This window comes from Pipistrellus hanaki (assembly GCF_964339955.1).
Source record: "Pipistrellus hanaki genome assembly, chromosome: 16".
In the NCBI taxonomy this organism is placed as follows: Eukaryota; Metazoa; Chordata; class Mammalia; order Chiroptera; family Vespertilionidae; genus Pipistrellus; species Pipistrellus hanaki.
Genome location: NC_140518.1, coordinates 7,517,661 through 7,533,524, shown reverse-complemented (window position 1 = coordinate 7,533,524; position 15,864 = coordinate 7,517,661). Strand labels below are relative to the sequence as shown.

The 15,864-nt window shown below is 51.0% G+C and overlaps 1 protein-coding gene across 1 annotated transcript; it reads left to right on the top strand.

The window, feature by feature from the left end:
* Positions 1–3,641: 3,641 nt before the first annotated feature.
* On the top strand, positions 3,642–15,452 carry PSMD3 (proteasome 26S subunit, non-ATPase 3). The gene is made up of 12 exons (XM_084862257.1): positions 3,642–4,100; positions 6,134–6,324; positions 7,774–7,911; positions 9,524–9,660; positions 10,456–10,646; positions 10,761–10,864; positions 12,482–12,596; positions 12,694–12,813; positions 12,936–13,039; positions 13,296–13,451; positions 14,782–14,832; positions 14,996–15,452. Exons 1-12 carry the CDS (start codon positions 3,884–3,886, stop codon positions 15,071–15,073), a joined length of 1,602 nt encoding a protein of 533 aa, XP_084718383.1. The 5' UTR covers positions 3,642–3,883; the 3' UTR covers positions 15,074–15,452.
* Positions 15,453–15,864: the final 412 nt, after the last annotated feature.

The window sequence follows — 15,864 nt, the reverse complement described above, 5'->3', positions numbered from 1 at the left end:
CTGGAATTAATGGAAAATATTTCACTTTGGATGAAATGTCTTTGGTGTTTTCTTTCAAGAATCTATCATAAGGAAATTCTTAACTTGTGCCAGAAGAGAAAATAGACACTGTCATACTACATATAGATCATATGTACATGAATGCTATTACACTGTCCTCAGGCCAGCTGGGAGATACTCAGAGAAGAACTATGAGGGCATAGAATGTGGAATCTAGATTCTAAAGTGAGATGTCATCAAAGCAGCTTGTCTTCATAGAGGAGCCTCTGGAGTCCTCTGGACTTGGATTAAGGCCGAGGTTGGCAAACTGCGGCTCGACAGTCTTATGCAGCTCTTTGGCCCCTTGAGTGTGGCTCTTCCACAAAATACCACGGCCTGGGAGAGTCTAATTTGAAGAAGTGGCATTAGAAGAAGTTTAAGTTTTAAAAATTTGGCTCTCGAAAGGAATTTCAAACGTTGTCCTGTTGATATTTGGCTCCGTTGACTAATGAGTTTGCCGACCCCTGGGTTAAGGGACTGGGAAAGGCAAAAATCTAGAGATACATTGTACAAACCCCAAACAAGAGTAAGACAACTTTCAAGTTTATTGGCTAAAAATGCAGATAGACCCTGGCCAGGTAGCTCAAATGGTTAGAGCATTGTCCCAATATGCCAAGGTTGTGGGTTCAATCCCTAGTCAGGGCACATGCAAGAATTAATCAATCAATGAAATGAATAACAAATCGATGTTTCTCTCTCTCCCTCTAAAAACAAACAAATAAATAAATAATTTTAAAATGCAAATATGTGATTTAAAAAAAAAAAAAAAAAAAGATACCTGCCTGACCAGTGTGGCTCAGTGATGGAGCATTGACCTATGAACCAGAAAGTTGAGGTTTGATTCCTGGTCAAGGCATGTCCAGGTTTCGAGCTTGATCCCCAGTGGGGAGCATCCAGGAGGCAGCTGATCAATGATTTCCTCTCATCATTGATGTTTCTCTCTTTCTCTCCCTCTCCCTTCCTCTCTGAAATAAATAAATATATATATTGACCAACAGCTTTTTAAAAAATAAATTGTGCTATTATCTTCTGATTTCACCTTTTTCTCTTCTTGCTCTCCGTTCGAGGTGGTTGTAGGAGGAAGTGATATGGCTAGACTTGCATATGGACCTGCTAACATGGATATTACAATCTCATAAAACTGCTAGATTTATACCATCCTCCTCCGCCTAAAACTTGGTTTTAATATCTTTCACCAACCCCTTTTAAAATAGTTCTGTGGGTGGAATAATTTCTCCAAGGTTTTTGGCCCCGGGAGTCAAACTCTTCCCCTTCTTAGCCACCCCTTGCCTTGATTAGTTCCCTCACTCACCAAGAATTCATGACCAACTGCCAAAGACTTTGTGTTAAGCCATCCTCCTCCATTCTGGGGCATGTTCTAAGGCCTCACTCTATTGCTCAAGTACATGCTGAGTAGTTATCTGCTGACTTGATTGTTCTAATCTTACGATGTAAACATAATAAAGAAGTGACCTAACACCCTAACTATCTGGAAGGGTAACTCCATAAAGATGAACAATGAAGCTCACCTGTTTTCTTCCTTTGCCATTCTTGCCCACCTTCAGTTACAGATATGGCGTTATGAAGAGGCTTTAATGAGTTTATTCCAGTGATGACTCAAAAGTCCTGTTATCCATTCCCAAGCCCTTCGGAGAAGGGGGATAGTTAGGGAAGAACTGGTCAAGGCATGTTCCCTAAAACTGGAGCACACATTTTCCCATTTAGCAAGTGGCTGTTTAGTGCATGAGCTCCTTGGTACAATAGTATGAAAAGGGTGTGGTAAAACCCTGGTCAAAGAGCTCAGTTGGTTAGAGCATTGACTGGATACACCAAAGTTGCAGGTTTGATCCTTGGTCAGGGAACATACAAGAATATATATATATATATATATATATATATATATATATATATATATAAAAGGCTAATATGCTAAGTGTCCCTCCCATCGTCTGACTGGTCGCTGATGCACACTGATCCCCAGGGGGCAGATGCTCAATGCAGGAGCTGCCAAGCTGCAGTGGCTTGGCAGCGGAGGTCCTTGGGTGATGCACCCCGAAAACAGAGAGGAGGGAACCCAATTCTTTGCCAGCTGCGCGATTCCACCTTCCGCCATGGGTTATGTTGTTGCTGGGGCTCTGCCGCCCAATTCTGGTTTACTGAACTCTTGTGTTTGTGTTTCATACCCTGTACGACAGCAACTTTGCAGAGTGCCCTCTCGCACTCCGGGACCCCTGGAGGGATGTCAGAGAGCCAGTTTCAGCCTGATCCCCACAGGCCAGGCCGAGGGACCCCACCTGCCAAGGGACCCTACCTGCCGGAGGGACCCTGCTCACTCCAAAAACACTGGGGAGAGGCCAGGGAAGTTGGCTCCAGGGCATGTCTGGCCCCTCTCGCCCAGTCCCACCTTGCAGGCCACCTCCTAATTAATTTTCTTTCAATGTGAAAAAATCTAGCACTGCGTCACTAGTAAATGCATAAATAAGTGGAACAACAAATCGATGTTTCTCTTCCTCCTTCCTCACTCTCTTTAAAATCAATATTTTTAAAATTAAATAATTTTTTCTATATATATAAATTTAAAGGAGAAGATAGTGAAAATATATCCTCTGTCTTCTAGGACCTTACAAGACAGCTAGACTGTCTTGTGTGGTCTGACCTGGTCTAAAACTCAGGACTTCCATTTATGGAAGAGATACAAGTTCCAAGGAAGTTTTTGTTTTGTCTTCGGAAATTAGGACATGTATCCATCTCCTGCAGAATCCCTGGGCGATTCCTTTGTAAAATAAGTAGACAGGACTTCTGATCCAATTTCCTTTCCCTGGGGGAGTCTCAGGCTCTCCGTAGATACACTATTATTTCTGGTCCCTATTTCACCACAGTCTGGACGCCCACAACTCCCTGAAGCCTCTGCCAGTAGGGGCTTCCACCTCTTTCCTTCACAGCACACGGCAGGGAGCACGGCTTCCAGCAGACCGCCTTCTGCAGCGATGCGGTACCACGGCGCCCCCCAGTGCGCTAGCGCCGGGCCATATAGAGCGGACCCACACTTTATTAAACTGGAGCGACTGTACGCCAATGCGCTCTACCCCTGTCCACCCTCCCAGGCTGCAGAGATTGTTATGCCTCTGCGTTAGCTAAAACCCTGATAAAAAAAAAACCCTGATAAAAAAAATTAAAAAAAAAATTTTAAAAGGCTGGATCCCATAGTTTGGTTTTATTTTAAGCCCAACAGCCTAGCTCCACATCCCTCTTGCGCAGCTTTTCTTCCCTCACGCGGGACGCACGGGGCAGCCGTTGAAGGTGAGCCTCGCGGATCCGCGGACCGGGAAGGCGACTCAGCCGGGGGCAAGCAGAGTTTGGGCAGAAACCTGCCCGGCTACTGGTGACGTCATCACGCCCCGCGCTCCCACGGGTCCTGCGCACTCCTCGCTAGTGGAGGCGCCGAGTCCAAAGAAGCCCAGCTTGGAGCCTGTGGGGACCTCTCGTGGGCAAGCACAGAAGTGCACTCCGGAGGAAGATGGAAGAAAATCAACCTTTAAATACTGCAAAGCAAGCACCGCAAACCCAAACAGGCTCCTCCCCTCGCCTCTCTCGCCGATCCGCCCCCATCCTGCGCTCGGCTGTTGATTTCTCTCGCCTTCGTGGACTCAGCCTTCGGCCCAGCGGGCCTGGCGTTTCCCAGCAGGCCCCGCGCTGGGAAAGGGTTTGCTGCTGCTCCGTCATCGTGCGGCCCGTAGCGATCCCGCGCTCGTGTGCAGGCCCGACTTGGTTCCAGCTCTCCGCTGCGGGGATTCACGCGAGGCCCCGGCCTCAGTCCCCGGACTAGGCCGCGACCCCGTGTGCCATGAAGCAGGAGGGCTCCGCGCGGCGCCGCGGCGCGGACAAGGCGAAGCCGCCGCCGGGCGGAGGGGAACAGGAACCGCCGGTGCCCCCGGCCCCCCAGGATGTGGAGATGAAAGAGGAGGCGACGGCGGGGAGCGGGTCCACGGGGGACGCCGACGGGAAGACGGCGGCGGCCACTGAGCACTCCCAGCGAGAGCTGGACACCATCACCTTGGAGGGTACGGAAGTCTGGACCGGGGACGGGCCGTGATCAGCTTCTCTCTGGGTCCCCAGCGCAGCCTCCACCGCCCCTGGCTCCTAAGGATCGCCCCCCAAAAAAACTTCCCGCCCCCACTACCCTGACACTCCCAGCCCCAGCCCAATCACTCCGGGCTCAGGACTCCCCCTCGCCACACGCCTCCACCCCGCCCGGCATTGCATCCAGGACTGGGTCCCCCTGGGCGTGTAGACTCCTCCTTAGTCCTCCCCCCTAACTCACGTTTACATCCTGGGTCTGTGGCGCCCGTGTGTACGACTGATCCCTCCAGAAACCACTGTTTGTGTTTATGTGTGTGAAAGGGGGTCAGGAGGGCGCGGGTGGAAGACCGGCACTTGTTTTAAGCGTGTACAAAGGCTTCTGTTGTGCTGGCTACCTTAGCAAACTCCCCTGAAAGAGCCCCTTCTACCTAGGATCCTGCTTCCTCCTCTCTGTAATCCAAGGCGTCCAAACGATCCCATCTCTTTTTTCCTCTCCCTTCAAGCCCTTCCTCCCACTCTTGTTTCTAAAGAGAAATCCATGACACACTTTCAACTTTGTAGCTATCGCCTGTGAGTTTCCTAACACTCGCCTCCCATCGGAGCTCCCTTCTCCTCCCAGTGAGCTCTGGTTCCTCCCGGGTCACGTTTCTCCTTTCTCACTGAGCCTGTTGCTGTTCCCCCGGTTTCCGATCGAGTGGGACTGGACAGTTTCCTGGGTTTTCTCTCCCAAGTGCATGAGAAACTAGCTCCGACACACCGAAGCGAGCGCAGTTATGCTTCTGGGTGGCGTTTTGAGGGGGTGAGCGTGCTGACTACATCAGCTCCTGCTCTTAAGTAGGTTGCTCACTGGGCTCAGCAGCTAATATCCACCTTTTTACCTAAAATAATGATAGCCAGTAGCAAAGGGGCTGCTGGCATTACCTACTAAGTATGTACGTGTTTGTTACAAATACTTCACCTTCTTATTATAAAGTAACTCGTGTTCATTGTAGAAATGTTGGAAAAATTGAGAAGTCTAAAAGTGTAGCAGGAGGGAGAGGGGGGGTCAACCAGGGTTCCCATTTTTTCCAGTGAATTTTTAAGCTGCTCTCCTATATAATTCAAATCGAGTTATATGTATGGTTTGGAACAGGCATAGCGTAATAACAGGTGATCTGGTGTGCTTTTAAGTTTCTTTCCCTGAGAGGAAGAGTATCTACTTGGTTGGGTTGTTGTGAAGATGAAGATGCTTAGAACTGCATCCAGCACATGATGAACACGTAGTAAACCCTCTATACACACTAGCTGTTATCATTATATCACGTTATTAATGTGGCCTAGGCACCCTATGCTAAGTATACAAAGTTGATGAAGAAATGACTAGTAGATTGCATTTCCTTCTTGGACATTTAAGTGTGGCCAGCTTCTTATTTTTATAAATAGCTATGCAGCAGTCATCTTTTGCCCAAGTTTTTAATCTGCCTTTCTAGTTTTTTCTTCAGTTTAGAATCAATGTGCTTGAGTGGAAAGGGTGAATGTTTGAGATAGGCATTGTCCAGAAAAACTGGATTGGTTTACATTATACCAGCAGAAATGTCCTGTTTGCCCCAGAGTTGTCTTAATCATTTATACAGGTCTTTGTAGAATAAGAATATGCATCTTTGGTCACATTTGCAGATATTTTTCTTTTATTGAAATCAAATTCATCAATTGTGTGTGTGTGTGTGTGTGTGTGATTTCTCCCACTGTTTACATTTGGAAAGCCTTCTCTTATTCAGAGATCTGATAAATATCCATGAGTTTGTTTTGTTTCTCATCATTTCTTTTTTCTTCGTATCTCCACCCCTTTCCCTACCCCAGCTTTGTTTTTCTTTGGCACGTGGTGAGGTCTTAGAATCCCTGTATGGCATCCACAGGTATTGCTGAGCCCTGTGAGGGCAGGAGAGGTGATTGGCCACCTTCTGCCCTTTTGAGGAAGGGGTAAGGGAGGGATAGAGAGAGTTGGAAGTGACACTTTCTCTCTGGTCCTTCGCAGACATCAAGGAGCATGTGAAGCAGCTGGAGAAGGCCGTTTCCGGCAAGGAGCCCCGCTATGTGCTGAGGGCCCTGCGGATGCTGCCCTCCACGTCCCGCCGCCTCAACCACTACGTTCTGTACAAGGCTGTGCATGGCTTCTTCACCTCCAACAGCGCCACTCGGGACTTCCTGCTTCCCTTTCTGGAAGAGGTGAGTGAGCCAGGCACGTCCTAAAGCCCTGTCTTGTCACCTGCTGCAGCAGAGAAATGGCGGCCCATTTCAGTAGCCATGGCCCATGGCCAAGGGCACCGTCCTCCGCCCTGTAGTGTCATTCTTCCGAGTGAGGGACCGGAGCTGGGAATCCGGAACCTTCCCACCAAACGCATTTCCCACTGCCCACAGCACAGACCTCTCCTCCAGTCGGATCGCCTCTCCATTGTCCTAGGACAGTGCTGCAGCTCTTTGGCCCCTCAGTGCGGCTTTTCCACAAAGCACCACATGTGGGCGCCCATGTACAGTGTGATTGAAACTTGGTGGTCCATGTGCAGAAGTCGGTTTTAAGCTCTCAAAAGAAATTTCAATGGTTGTACCGTTGATGCTTGGCTCTGCTGACTAATAAGTTTGCCGACCACTGTCCTAGGAGAAGGTGCCCCCGCCTCTTTGCCTCTGAGGTTCACTATGGGGACGTGTGAAACAGAGGTCTAGAGCGCAGGGTTTGGAGGTAGAGTTAAATTTGAATCCTAACCTCCTTGTGTCTCATTTTCTTCAGTGGTTGAATGTGATGGACAGATTTGGGGCCAGTGGAGGGGAGGAGTATGTGTAAAGCGCATGGTGCCTGGCTCATAGTGAATGCCAGGAAGGAAGTTTGATCGGGGTAGTGGTCTCTGCCTGGAGAGGCCCCTCCTTTTCCTTTCTGGCTGGGAAATCGCTCTTATTATTCATGGCACACAGTCCAGATCCTGACCCTTCCGCCACCTTCATCTCCCTAAAACATTGACCTTCAACCACCAAAAATTCTATATACTCACAGTCTGTTCCATGGGTGTGAAAGCTCAGAAAACTCCTTGAAGTGGGATGATAAAGAATCTCTTGTCAGGGAAAGGGGAACAGCGCCAGGCCACTGGGGTGTTTTTTAACCTTATATCCCAAAATTCGCCTACACTTTTTGAGCGTGTTGCTCAGTGGTTCACATTACTCCAGTTTTGGTGACTAAAGCTGAAAATAAGTACTATGTATAAGCACATTTCCCCAAAATTTCTTTTGTTCCCACCCAAAAAAAGTGTTTTTTGATTCATTATTATCGATCTCATCTCTAAAACTATCACTTTATTAAACCCTGACGGTAGAATTTGTAAGTAGTTCCAGGTGCAGTGGATTACTCTCCCCACCAAGATTGTTAGCTCTGTGAGAGTCCTACCGCATCCTTTCTGTCCCCATTGCCCTCTGTGAAATTGTCACACTCTTGTAACCTTTTCTGTTGGAGGGCCAGCCCCTTGGCTCCCTTGAGAAAGAGAGCGTCATCGTGCATTTTTTATCCCCAGCACCGAGGGAAATCTTGGCCTGTATTAGGCATCCATTGAATACACAGTGAGCGCTTAACACATTTTTGGTTGACTGACGCGACTGAGCTTTCCCACGGTAACGCCTGTCCTCTCCCAGCCCATGGACACGGAAGCCGATTTGCAGTTCCGTCCCCGGACAGGAAAAGCTGCCTCGGCGCCCCTCCTGCCCGAAGTGGAAGCCTACCTACAGCTCCTCGTGGTCATCTTCCTCATGAGCAGCAAGCGCTACAAGGAGGTGCTGGTTTCCGGGGTGATCCACGGGGCCCGGGCGGGCCGGGTTTGGGGAGAGATGGCTTCTAGTGGAAAAACGGAGGCAGTCCCTGGGTTATCAGCCACCCCAGCTCTCCCCCGGGGATGCACCTAACCCCGCAGTCAGGAAAGACCCCACAACTCCTGCAGTGGTCATTCTGTGCGCATGGCCACGGCACAATACCAGTCCAGTGGGTTCTTCGGGGGAAAGTTGGAAATGAGGAGGCAGAAAGAACTGTGTTCAAATCCCAGCTGTACCTTATGCAAATTAACTTCCCTTAGCTGTATGTAAAGTGGGGAAAACAATGCCTAATTTACAAGATTATTGTTGGTATTAAAATAGTATATTTAAAAATAATTAGCACAATCTGTACATAGTAAGCTTTCACACTTTTCTTTAAATTTTTTATTTTTAAATATGTTTTTATTGGTTTCAGAGAGAGGAAGGAGAGGGAGAGATAGAAACATGATGAGATAAAAACATCAGTCGGCTGCCTCCAGCATGCCCCCCGCTGGGAATGGAGCGTGCAGCCTAGGTGTGTGCCCTGACCGGGAATCACACCGGCACCCTTTCCGTGCACAGGATGGTGCTGCAACCAACTGAGCCACACTGGCTTGGGCAGGTAGCCTCTTAGGGGCCTGAACAACTCATTTTGGGTATTATATGTCACCACTTCCTCCACTTGGGACCAGCTTCTTGTCAGTCATAGCCACTGTCACAAGAGCACATCCAAAGAATGACAGGTCCCGCCCACCGGTACGGCTCAGTGGGTTAGAGCCTCATCCCATGCACCACAAGGTCGCGGGTTTGATTCTGGTCAGGGCACATGCCTGGGTTGCAGGTTCGATCCCTGGCCCTGGTCGGGGTGGGTGTGGGAGGCAAACAACTGATGTTTCTCTCTCTCTTCTCCTTTCTTCCTCCCTCCCTCCCTCTCACTCTCTCTGAAATTAATGGGGGGAATGATATCAATGAGGGGAAACATCCTTAGGTGAGATTAAAAAAAGGGAAAGAAAAATGGTAGGTCCCACCCCTCAGTTCTCGGGGGGTTTTTCCTTTCCTTGCAATTGGTTGTTTTTAGATGTAATTCACCTTTGAGGAGCACAGTGGGTGTACTGTACTCTTTGGTATATTCACAGTATGGAGCAGCTGTCATCACCAGCTCCAGTCCAGTTTAATCGCCCCAAAAAGAACCACGGTACCCATTAGTAGCCATTCCCCTCGCCCCACCCAGCCCCTGACAAGCCCTCATCTGTCTCATGGATTTTCCATAAGAGAGTCCGGCATCTTCCACTTAGCATGATGTTTTCTAGTTTTATCCATGTTGTAGCATGTATCTGTACTCCATTTTTAATGAATAATGTGCATGGATATAGCACACTTGGTTTATCTATTCATCGGGTGGTGGATGGACACTTGGGTTATTTCCACTTTTTGGTTATTAGTAATGCTGCTGTGAACATTGTGTGCAAATTTTTATGTAAACAAATGTTTCCAGTTCTCTTGGATATATGCCTAGGAGAGAAATTGCTCGCTGGCTCATATGATGGCTCCATGTTTAACTTTCTGAGGAACTAATTCTCTTTCGCTGCCTCCCCAGGCACAGAAGATCTCTGATGATCTGATGCAGAAGATCAGCACTCAGAACCGCCGGGCCCTGGACCTTTTGGCTGCAAAGTGTTACTATTACCACGCCCGGGTCTATGAGTTTCTGGACAAGCTGGACGTGGTGCGCAGGTACAGGGCCCAGGGTCTCAGTCCGGCCCTTAGGCGGAGCTGTGGTCGGTCCCTCCAACAGAGCTGGCTTGCGGAGGGGGATAAGCTGGTAGATGTAATTGCCCAGCAGGAAATGGGGTCGTCGTTAGCATGTCCTTAACATGCCCTGCCATGGGAGGGGCTAAAAGAGAATGATGTTAGATGAAGAAGAAACAGATGACCAAGGCTGGTTAAGAACTGTCCCCCCAGTCTCTTCCCTTCACCCCACATCAAGGGAGGGCTGATTGGTAGCTAAAGAGTAGATGACAGGTTAGAAAACATTTCACTCTAAAGCCTGCAGTGGTGCCCTTCGGCGTGGCTCAGTGATTGACCTATGACCCAGGAGTCCTGGTTCGATTCCCGGTCAGGACACAGGCCGGGTTGCAGGTTTGATCCCCAGGGGCGTATGCAGGAGGCAGCCGATCAATGATTCTCCTCATTGATGTTTCTATCTCTTTCTCCCTCCCCCTTCCTCTCTGAAATCAATACAAACATATTAAAATCATAGCCCCATCCTCCCCACCTTCTGCATTGACTTACCCTGGTTTCTCCAGGCAGCATGATACACTTGTTCATCCTGATCATTTTCTGCCTCCCCGACAGAATCCAAACTCCGAGAGCAGAGTGCTGTCCTTTCTGTGGACCTAGAATAGTTCATTAAATATTCTGTGAATAATCAGAAAGGCGGTTTGTGTCGCGTCTTTAGGAATTGAGAAAGAAGGAGGAGGTCAGAAGCAGTTTGAAGGGACTTGACATTTTTTTCTTTCCCTCTTGAAGCTTCTTACATGCTCGGCTCCGGACAGCCACCCTTCGGCATGACCCAGACGGACAGGCCACCCTGCTGAACCTCCTGCTGCGGAACTACCTACACTACAGCTTGTACGACCAGGCGGAGAAGCTGGTGTCCAAGTCCGTGTTCCCCGAGCAGGCCAACAACAACGAGTGGGCGAGGTACCTCTACTACACAGGTGAGCCACAGGGCCTCCGGCTCACCTGGCGCTAGAGATGCATTCGGCACTCTGGTTTGCAAGAGGGCTTGGATGGTGCCATTCTCTGGACCCCCTCTTCTCTCCTCCCCCCAGGGCGGATCAAAGCCATCCAGCTGGAATACTCAGAGGCCCGGAGAACGATGACCAATGCCCTTCGCAAGGCCCCTCAGCACACAGCTGTCGGCTTCAAACAGACTGTGAGCAGCAATTCTCATCCCTTCACTACTTGCTCATCTGATGACATTCTAGTTCTGCTTCCCTGTGCAGGGCCAGGGAGGCTCCTCAGTCTTCGTTATCCCAGAGGTGGCAGATGCCTGTGCACAGCGTTGTCCAGGGCACAGTAAGCAGACGCCACCTGCACCTCTGGCAGTTTACGTTCAGAGTGTGCTTGGTAGAGAGGTAGAGGGTCCTGATTCCTAGCACTCCTTATGGTCATTCCAGTCCTCGGCATGGACTGTTGGTAAAACTCAGGCTCTTACCTGGTCCCTTCGGTGCCATTGGGAGCAGTGTGGGAAAATGCTAGGTTATAGCATTCTGAAATCAATAAAAATATGTATTTTTTAAAAACACAATGATAAGGTCAGTGTGGCAGGAGAATTGGGTTGTTTTCTGTTCAGAAGTTCATAAAAAGGAAGGTTTGATTTTGGTCAAATAACTAAAGAGGTCTTAAAGAAAAATGTTAAATTTTATCTGGTTTTTGAAAGATGGGAAGAATTTTCACAGAAAGGAATGGCTTTTCACAATGTGCAGAACGTGAGATTGCTTACCATACTGGACATACACTAAAGTTCCTTGTAAAAATAACTAAAAATGAGTGATGAACATACAGGCCGCGTCCACGTACTGGGGGTAGATGTTGAAAGGTAAAGCAGTGTTTTCAAACCAGATTTCACTGGAGATGAATAAGGTTTCCATGTTTTCTGTGGTGGAGCCTGGTGGCAGGAAGAAGCAGAGAGCTGGAGTGAGGGCCGTGGACTGCTGGTGAGGGAGCAGGAAAGGTGGTATGGTTGCTTGAGGGAAAGAAGCAGAGTTGGGAGAGCTTCCCGACTTGAGCAGAAAGGTCGAGGCCTTGGGAGAGACGGGAAGGAATGGGGTAGAGAGCACAGTAGAGAAGCTAGGTGACCGTGGAGTCCACAGCAGAACACTCTGGAAGCTTGTTCATCCAAAGTAGGAGCCACATGCTCTCCTGGGTGCTCCTGCTCTCATGGCTCAGCTCTGACCCCGGGCTGCTTCACCAGCGTCCATGGCGTCTTAGTCTGCTCAGGCCGCCTTCCCAAGGAGCACAGCCTGGTGGCTTCCATGGCAGACACGTATTTCATCACAGCCCAGAGGCCAGAATCCAAGGTCAGGGGTCAGCAGTTGGATTCTGAGGGCCTTTCTTTTGCTCGTAGACTGCCATCTTCTTCCAGTGTCTTCGAATGGTCTCCCCTGTGCATGGTTGTATCTTAATCTCTTAAAGGACACCTCGTTTTACCTTAATGACCTCTTTAAAGACTGTTTCCCAGTGTAGTCGCATTCGAGTTACTGGGGGGTTAGAGCATCGCCACTTCAGAGCAGTGTGCACACCCACTGGCCGGAGGGAATGGCACGGGCGAAGTGCGGTCAGAGGGTCCAATGTTCCCAGACCTGACTCCACGGGCGGAGCCCGGACTCCCTGCCCAGCGCAGGGTCAGGGATGTGTCCTGTCTCCTTGGGCCTAATCACAGTGCCGTGTCCCCGTTTCCCAGGATGTCTGACTGAATTGAAGCCCCATTTCATTCTCTTCCACCTGGGGGACTCCCTGCCCACTGTGTTCCCGTGTCACACTCTGCCAGGTGCACAAGCTTCTGATTGTGGTGGAGCTGTTGCTGGGGGAGATCCCGGACCGGCTGCAGTTCCGTCAGCCATCTCTCAAGCGCTCACTCATGCCCTACTTCCTTCTGACCCAAGGTAAGCCAGTGCCCTCCCAGCGCTTCAGACCCATGGCCTGTGCCTCTGCTGTGTGTGTCCTCTGCATCCGCTGACCCACTCCTCTTCCTCCCTGCAGCTGTCAGGACAGGAAACCTGGCCAAGTTCAACCAGGTCCTGGATCAGTTTGGGGAGAAGTTCCAAGCAGATGGGACCTACACCCTCATCATCCGGCTACGGCACAACGTCATTAAGACAGGTGTGCATCCGGGTCAAGGGGCCATGGAGGAGCAGGACCCAGGGACGGGGACCACCCTGTGGGTGTCCAGGGGCGGTGAAGGGCCTGTGCTCTGCCCACCCTGCCACTCCTCTCTCTCCCAGGGGTGCGCATGATCAGCCTCTCCTACTCCCGAATCTCCCTGGCTGACATCGCCCAGAAGCTGCAGCTGGACAGCCCGGAGGACGCCGAGTTCATTGTTGCCAAGGTGGGCTTGTCCAGGGGCCGCAGCTGTCACCTTCCTGCCTCGGTTCAGGGGATGGGAGTGGGCGGAAGTTGGCCAAGGAGGGGTGTGGGTAGAGCAGTGGCCTCTTTTTAGGGGGGCCAGTCTTGCAGGAAGCAGCCGGAGAGTGTGTGTGTGAGTGCATGTGGGAGAGTGTAGGGAAGACAGAGATGGGACAGGATGTTCTAGGACTTGGAGAACGGCGGGCTCTTTGGTGACCTTCCTCCCGTTGGGGCCACAGGCCATCCGGGACGGCGTCATTGAGGCCAGCATCAACCACGAGAAGGGCTACGTGCAGTCCAAGGAGATGATCGACATCTATTCCACCCGGGAGCCCCAGCTCGCCTTCCACCAGCGCATCTCCTTCTGCCTAGACATCCACAACATGTCCGTCAAGGTGAGGGGCGCCGGCCGCAGGCGCCAGCTGGCAGGACACAGCCCCTCACACCGATCGGGGAAGATGGGCGTGGGCGGCCCCAGTTCCCAGCCGTCTCTGTAAATCACCGTGAGGACAGGGCCTCCGGGGACACGGAACTTGGCTCATGGGGCTGCAGCACCTCTTATTGCTTGTAAGGGGTCTAGCTGCCGAGGAGGACAGAGATGCGCAGTTTCGGGTTCTAGATTTGGTTCCAAATTGGAGTCATTTGCCTTCTCTGAGGCTGTTTCTCCGCCAGTGAAGCTGATAGTGAGATACTATCGTGTTTCCCCGAAAATAAGACATCCTCCGAAAATAAGACCTGGCACATAGAAAGATAAGACATCCCCTGAAAATAAGACTTAGCGCATCTTTGGGAGCAAAAAATATAAGACACTGTCTTATTTTCGGGGAAGCAGGGTGCCTGTCCTGCCTGCTCACAGGGTGATGAGACTAAATGAAATCACCATCTTCAGGCACCGAGTGAAGTCCAGGTTGTGTAAAAGACAGGCTGGTATTTGTCCCACAAAGGCTGTTGAGCCCTTATCCTGTGTCAGGCACTGAGTTAGGCGCCTGTACTGTTGGCTTCTGTTTGTTCCTGGTCTTCCAGCTGGAATCCAGGGATATCACTTGCTTACAGTTGGGCAAAAGCCATGCTCCAGGACACCCACTGTTACCCCCCTTCTTTCCCTCTGCCCCTCCCTTTTTTTTTTTTCTTTTGTTGATCCTCACCTGAGGATACATTCCCATTGGTTTTTTAGAGAGTGAAGAGGAGGGGTTGGGGGGGAAACTTGGGTGTGAGAGAGACACATCAGTGGGTTGCCTCCTGCACACTCCCTGGCCAGGACCAGGACTCAAACCTGCAACCCAGGTACATGCCCTTGACCGGGAAGAAAACCCACTACCCTTCTGTGTACAGGCTGTCGCTCTAACCATTGAGCAACAGCGGTCAGGCCCCTGTCTCCTTTTCCTCCCCCACTGAACCCAGGACAGACCTCTTCACACATTGCATCTTCTGTCCGGACTGCTTTTCCTTCATTCCCACAACCAGTCCATTCCTCCTCTCCCCCCTCACTGCCTTTCCCCTGCCTGTCCAACCCAGAGGTTAGTCATTTCTACCCCCGAGTCTCCTCATTCTCTCTCTAGCATCACCACATGGTGTTGCAGTAATTCATTCCATGCCTGGCTCCTTCGCTATTCTAAACTGGAGGCTGACAGCCTGCCTCACTGTGTCTTGGTGCCTGGTACACGGAAGTAAATGTGTGTTAATGCCTCCACTTCACCATGCCCTCTTCTCTTTACTCCGCTTCAGGCCATGAGGTTTCCTCCCAAATCTTACAACAAGGACTTGGAGTCGGCAGAGGTAAGCTGCCTTCTGCGGGGGGAAGACCGGGAGACAGAACTCCCTTCACAACGGAAGGGGGTTTCTGGAGGGTCTGGGCAGCTGTGAGCCAGGCAGATCCTGGCCGGGGGGGTGTCTGGAGGAGTGAGAGAGGCCGCAGCCCTCACGCTATCTCTTTGCCCAGGAACGGCGAGAGCGAGAGCAGCAAGATTTGGAGTTTGCCAAGGAGATGGCAGAAGATGACGACGACAGCTTTCCTTGAGCTGGGGGGCTGGGGAGGGGTGGGGTGAGTGGGGACTGGCTCTTTCTCTTTTCCCCTGGGGTCCCCTGCCCAGGGCACTGCCCCTTTTCCCACACACAGCTCCCAGACTGCGTGCTGTGGGGCGGGGCGGGGACGTAGAGCCAGCCACCCCACCTCGCCCCAGGGCCCCTCCCCAGCCCATGACTTAGCACACGGAGGGCCAAGGGCGGGCAGGCGGCCTCCCAGGGCAGGGTCCTGGCTAGTGGTGTGGGCATCGAGGTGGGAGGGAAGAGACCTGTGCTCTCCTCCGGGGAGCAGAGGACTTGAATTGGGACACGGGTTGGATTGTATGTTTTTGAAGCTTCAATTATGATTTTTAAACAATAAAAAATTCTCCAAAGCTCTTTGTGCATCAGTTAATGGCTGTGCTTGCTCTTGGGCCTGCAATGTTGACAGGCCCAGGTTTGTTCCTTTCTCAAGTGTGATCTGAGGACGCAGTGGATATGAGGAAGGCCAGGGCAGGGTGAAGAGACAGCTGGGTCAGAAGGCCCGGGCTTACTCTGTTTCGTATCTAACTGGGCAGATCCCTAAACCTCTGTCTCCTTTCCCACATCTGACAGGATTCCATTTGGGATCTAGGAATCTAGACTTCCAGGGACCAAGGGGAGGGCGAGCCTGACGGGAGGTTTGCAGAGAAGAGGAGGGTCTCCCTCTGGGCAACCGCAGGTTGAGGGCAGAGGTGCGGCTGGAGGGGGCCCCCTGTGGCCCCGGCTCACCTCCCAGCTGCGGTGGTGGGGAAAGGCCAGCCTGCG